We start from the raw sequence: 6,000 nt of genomic DNA, 5'->3' as shown, positions 1-6,000 counted from the left end.
AGCGGCGGGCCGGGCCGGCGCTCCCCTCGCTGGCAGCGCTCGCTAAGATGGCGGATTTCCTGCCGTCCCGCTCCGCGCTGTCCGGCTGCTTCCCCGGCTGCCTCCTCACCAGCGGCGAGGCCGAGCAGCAGCGCAAGTCCAAGGAGATCGACAAGTGCCTCAACCGCGAGAAGACCTACGTGAAGCGCCTCGTCAAGATCCTGCTGCTGGGCGCGGGCGAGAGCGGCAAGTCCACCTTCCTSAAGCAGATGCGGATCATCCACGGGCAGGACTGGGACCGCGCGGCCCGCGAGGAGTTCCGCGCCACCATCTACAGCAACGTGATCAAGGGTGGGTGAGGGCGGCGGGGACGGGGCCGCCCTGCGAGCTGAGGGCCCTGCCGGGCCGGGGCGGGGGCAGGCGGCTCGGGCGGGTCCCGCGGGCCGGGGAAACGCCGGGGCCGCCGCCGCCGCCTCCTCCCGCGCTGTCCCGGCGCCTCATCCTCCCCTCAGGGCCGGCGCGCAGCTCCTCCGGGCCCGCGGGGTTGTCACTGCGCYGCCCGGGTGCGGCCCGCGGGGCGGCTCCGGCTCCCGGCCCCGGGAGCAGAGGTTTGAGCCCGTGAGGTCCCGGGTTTTGCCTTTTTCTCCTTCGCTGGAGCGAGTCCAGAGAAGGGCAGCAGAGTTGGGGAGGCTGTGGAAGCTGAGAGGGCTCAGCCTGAAGAACAGGACGCTCAGGGGTGACCTTATCGCTGTCTATAAGATCGAAAGGATGTTGTAGCCAGGTGGGRGTCGGGCTCTGCTCCCAGGGAACCAACGACAGGATGAGGGGACAGCATTAATCTGCACCAGAGAAGGTTTGTGCAGGTCATTAGGAGGAATTTCTTCACTTCAGGCAGTGGAATGAGCTGCCCAGGGAGGTGGTGGAGTCACTATCCCTGGAGGTGTTTAAGGAACGACTGGACGTGGCACTTGATGCCATGGTCTGGTTGACAAGGTTGTTTCTGTCATAGGTTGGACTGAATGATATCAGAGGTCTTTTCCAACCTAATTGATTCCGTGATTCTGTGATTTCCTGGTAATGCGATCGCAGTAATGAGCGGTAATGGATGGGGGGGAAGATGCACCTGGAAAAGCCCTGTGCTCTCAGCATTGCACTGCAGTGGAGGAATCGTTGCCGTTGTGTTGGAAACTCGGCTGACACATCAATTAACAGCAACCCGCAGGCAGAGCCTCTTTTCATAGATGCTTTGCCAAAACCTCCACACATGGTTTAGGGGAGTGGACGCTTGATTTCACTGCTGTCATCCTGACTTCATTGGTCATCCTCACTTACTTTCTCTCTAATCTAAATCGCTTGCTGGATTTTCGGTTTGGACTGTGTAATAGTTGGACAAAATTTCAATGAACTTTCTCAAAACAGCAAAGTGTCGCCAGACCTCAGTCCTGAAAAATCCAGTTATTCTCAAAGAGAATTGTTTTGCAAACCTGCTTATGTATCAAGCTTAGAAAAACTACTAATAGCAAGGCAGTAGAAATCACAAGCTTGTATGTCAGCCAGGTTAAAGTTTATTAATCAAGTGCCTCGTGCTCTGTGAAAGTATACACGTAGAAACTGCACATCTGTCTGGAAGGCTGTTTTCCTGAAGTCACAGATAGATTTGACAGATACCTGCCTTTGACAGAGTGAAAAATCTTGGTGAGAGAGTGAACTTTGGCAAAACACTTTGGCACTGAATGACTATGTTACTGCACTGTCACTAGTTGCCACAGCTTAATTTCCTTGTATCTGTTCCCCTGCTTTACAGTTACTTACTCTTTCTGGAATTTTCTTACTATTTTTTCATCAGTACATTTAATACTAGAAATCATTTCCCTGCRTTTCTCTTATCAATATGAGCACAGTTGTTTTAAATCCTTTAGAAAGACAYTGAAAAGAAGTTTTAAATGCTCTTCTTCTTCTGGAGAATATTTACCAAAACAACYGGAAAAGTGTGGGGAAGCCTTTAGGTGATAGAACTCACTTTGCATTTAAGCTGTAAAAACATACTTGTAGAAAGTGCAGTGTTTTTAGTAAATGTTTTAATGTATCTGAAGATGTTAAAGTCAATGATGGAAATACTCTCATTGATAGAGATTCTTTCTATAATTTGATATAACTAGGTAAATTGATGAGAACACAAAGGCTAGAGAACCTTAAGGCAAGATATCAGGTATATTGAAATTAACTTTGTCTTGTATGTGCGCCAGGTGAAAGAGTTTGGTAGCACAAATTTGGTAATTAAAAATAATGCTTTTTCAAGAGTTGAGCTTGCACTGTGGATATTACSCTGTTGATCGTGGTCGTGTTCTGGGGTTTGTTATTACCTGTAAATGTAGTGGTTTGAGTCAATTTTTCGGACACTTCCTGATTCCCTACGGGTGGATGTTCCTATTGAGCTTTGTGCAGAGTAAGTGCATTGTTTGCCTCTGTGCCGATTTGCGGGCTGGTGAAACAGTAGATGCTGAGAAACTGCTCACAGTGCTCTTCCTTGTCCTTCAAGGTGTGCGAGTCCTCGTGGATGCCAGAGAGAAACTCCATATCCCTTGGGGAGACCCTGCCAACCAGAGCAACGGGGACAAGGTGATGGCTTTCGACACCCGCGCRGTCACCGTGGTGCAGGGCATGGTGGAGACGGGTGTTTTTTTAGACTACCTGCCGGCCATCCGAGCCCTGTGGGCTGACAGTGGCATCCAGCACGCCTACGACAGGCGCAGGGAGTTCCAACTGGTAAGATTTGGCCTTCAGTGTCTTTAACTRCCTGTGTGTGATTCTGTTCCTGTGTTGTTTCTCTGTGAAACACTGACCAAGCCGCCTCCTCGTGTGTTTTTGAGTGGTTGACTGTTCTTCTGTGGTGTTGCACACAGCTGCATTTAGCTACTTCCACCCCTTTTTTCAATAGTAATAAAAGCGAGTCTGACGTAATTGTCCTCATTTCATATGTGGGAAAGCTGAGGTATTGAGGGCTTTTAAGTTCTGTAACAAAGCTAGTACCTGCACGGTGTTTTTACCATATGATTATTACCACCCTTTGTCAACTGGTGCATCAACTTAAAAAAACAAACCAAARAAATGGTTTGCCATAAAGACAGGCTAAATAGTAATGTGATTTTTTGAAGAAAAGATATGCATGGGTTAATGAGAAGAATTTAAAAACCACTCCCTTCTCTATTCCAGTTTGAGCAATCTAGCAAACATTCCCTCTGTATACTTCCTGTTTAATTTTGAATGTCTGTTAATACTCATGTAATGAGGTTTTTGTTACATTGAGGTTCTCAGCTGAAGATGGAATACACAATTTAATAGTGGGGTAGAGATGGAGTATACAATTCAGTAGTGGGGTTGGAAAGGAAAGAGAAACCTCTTGATTCTTGAGCTGAAGTTTTAACTGTCTGTGACAGCTGAAGTCCATTTGCTCCACCCCATCCAAATGCTGCAAAAAAGAAGAAAAATTTGAGTTAAATTTGMTTGTTGGTTCATAGAATTGTGTGTGCCAGTGGCATAGGGTTTTGTGGGGGTGGGGGTTGAGAACCTTAAAATAGATTAAATCTGTTCTTGTAGGTCTCTCAAACATAAGTGGCTTTGTGTTTTTATGTCTTAAAAATAACCTTTGTGTTAGTGTGAATCCGAACAATGGCTCATGATGTCTCCTGTTGAGCTATTATGAATGGTTGTGTAATCACACCCTGACTTAAAGCGGTTGTGTAAATATTCTATAAATATGTATTGCCATGATCATGGAATGTCTTCTGGAGATTGCAGAATGGGCAGGTGCTCCAGTGGCCTATCACCTGCCCAGCCCAGGGCTGAGCTCTGTAAATAAGTTCCTAAGGAGACCTGTTGCTCCTTGGGTTTCACCTTCAAGTGATCATAAAAGAGTAATTGCTCTTCCATAGCCAAGATTCTGGTGCAGATGTGACTTCTAGTGGTGTAATTGCTGTGCTGGAGGGATCTGCTCTAAAATCTGTTCAGTAAAACAGTTTTGTTTTCGATTAAACATGTTCAGTGACTTGAGGCTGTGTAGCAAAAGGAAGGGAGCAATTACTGTTCTGTCATCTTGAGTCTCTGGGAAGTGGGTTCTTTCCATAACTGAAACATGTGCAGAGTTTCACTTTGAGTGGGATGTGAAGAATTTGTTCTTCTGAATCTTACAGAAAAAAAAGCTGTTGCTTTCTTCTGTAAATCCCCAGATCTGTGTAATTATCTGCAAAAATATATATTTATTGTGTTGTGCTTTAGGCAGAACTCAGGAATATTTTTAAGTACTCTTCATAGTTGAGTACTGTCCTAATAATTTTTGAAAGCAAGGTAACTGCCTTATTTATACTTACATTACTTTATTTCCTAAATCCTTTCAAAATCTCAGCTGGACATATTTATGCCGAGTTATAAACATGAAGGAAAAAAAAAAGGCAGCTGAATGATGTCATTGTGTTGAGTGCAGGCAGTGTGATCTGTGCTGGCCAAGCATGAAGTCTCAGTTTTACCCCAGTAAGCTTCAGCTTAAGTTCTGCCAGAGCTCCATGTGGGCGGCAGAACAGAGGGAAGCTCCTGGAGCTGGGTGGTTTTTTGCTGTACCTGCTACARGCTTTGCAGGAGAATATTCAGAGAGTTTATTAGGTCTGTGCTGTGACAAAGAAGGAGGGACACAAATAGTTAAGGAGGGAGTGACAGGCGTGTCCCAGTCAGGAGGTAGAGCAAGGGGAAGTTGGGAGAGACACAGACAGTTCAGTCGTGTCAAGTACTGACTCTTGAAGTGAAGGCTACAGACTTAAAAATTTTTAACACTGTAGAATGGGGAGAAAGGAAAATATTGTTCTGCTTCCAGTTTTGCTGCTTGGGGCAAAAAAAATGTATGGAAAGAAGAGGTAGCAGCAAACATTAGATGAGTAGGAGAAAGGGAAAATTGGCACAAAAATAGTGTGAGGTGCTGGGACTGACATAGTAGAGGAGCATCAGTGGATTGTAYGTGCTCTAACTTCTTTTCAGCCTGTTCAGTGAGTTAAACTTTGCTCACTGGACCAAGTTTGACACTGCACTGAAAAAGATGGCTCATACTAAGAGAGCACAGGCAGAAATGCTGGGAAAGTGTTGTCCACCATGGGWATAGGACACTTGGTGACAGAGATASAGGTGAGCAAATGAAAAATTGAGCAGTGATGGGTAAAGAGTTTAAAATGTCAAAATTTACATWCAAATTTTGGAGGAAAAGCAGCAAGAGTGTTTAGTGTAGAAGCCATTTGCAGCTTGGGCAGATAGGAAATACCAAGAAAGAGGGTTTAAGATTGAAGTTTCTGCAAGAATATGGTTAAAACTTCTATATGCAMAAAGTATATGTACATTTGTGAGAGATTGCTGAGCTGCTCTTGCTTTTTTCATTTTTCTTCAGGATCTTTTATTGACATAGCCAGAGATGATGCTTGGAGCCTAAGGAAACAATGTGATCTTTTTATAGCTGCATGGGAGGGGGGAAAAACAGAACTTGGTTGTATTTTAATGGAATTAGGAATCAGCATTTCCATGTCTAGTTCTTTGGAGTGTCCTTCCTCATTTTGTTAACTCAAGTGGTCATGGGATAGCCAGTATGATTTATTTTCCTCTGTACAAAAATAGGGGCCTTCTGGCCACTAGCAGCAGCATTTATGAAAATTCATGAGGTCATGCTTGTGTAGTGCTTTAAAACTGGAAATAGCTAATTACAGCTTAGTGCAATATGTGCCACTTCAGTGCTTCCCAGGTGGTTAATGTTATAATCCCTCACATTTTATTACAAACCAAACTCATTCAGGTGATTGTTCCACTAACACGGGTAGCTACAGACTGTCCTGGCTCTGTAGCTGAGGCAGTTCTGTAACTTCACTGAGGATTCTGTCAGCCTCAGGCTTTCTGTGCTTCAGCCACCAGGCTTGTTTCTCCTGTGGCCTCTCAGGTGGCTGACACGGATGAGTTACAGATTAGTCTGAATCAACGCAATGCTTTCTGACA

General features: G+C 45.3%; 1 protein-coding gene across 1 annotated transcript in view; it reads left to right on the top strand.

The window, feature by feature from the left end:
• The first annotated feature begins 6 nt into the window (after positions 1-6).
• The window catches only part of GNA13 (G protein subunit alpha 13), a 28,404-nt gene continuing 22,410 nt past the window's right edge, over positions 7-6,000 (top strand). The window contains exons 1-2 of the mRNA XM_057387013.1: positions 7-330; positions 2,519-2,745. Coding sequence (XP_057242996.1) covers positions 48-330; positions 2,519-2,745 — 510 coding nt within the window. The 5' untranslated portion in view covers positions 7-47. The remainder of the gene's footprint in view (positions 331-2,518; positions 2,746-6,000) is intronic.

This window comes from Malurus melanocephalus, unplaced genomic scaffold (genome assembly GCF_030028575.1).
Source record: "Malurus melanocephalus ecotype Western Australia unplaced genomic scaffold, MMel_1.1 scaffold_1113, whole genome shotgun sequence".
Classification (NCBI taxonomy): domain Eukaryota; kingdom Metazoa; phylum Chordata; class Aves; order Passeriformes; family Maluridae; genus Malurus; species Malurus melanocephalus.
Note: the sequence above shows the minus strand (reverse complement) of the source record. Positions and strands in the feature narration are given on the sequence as shown.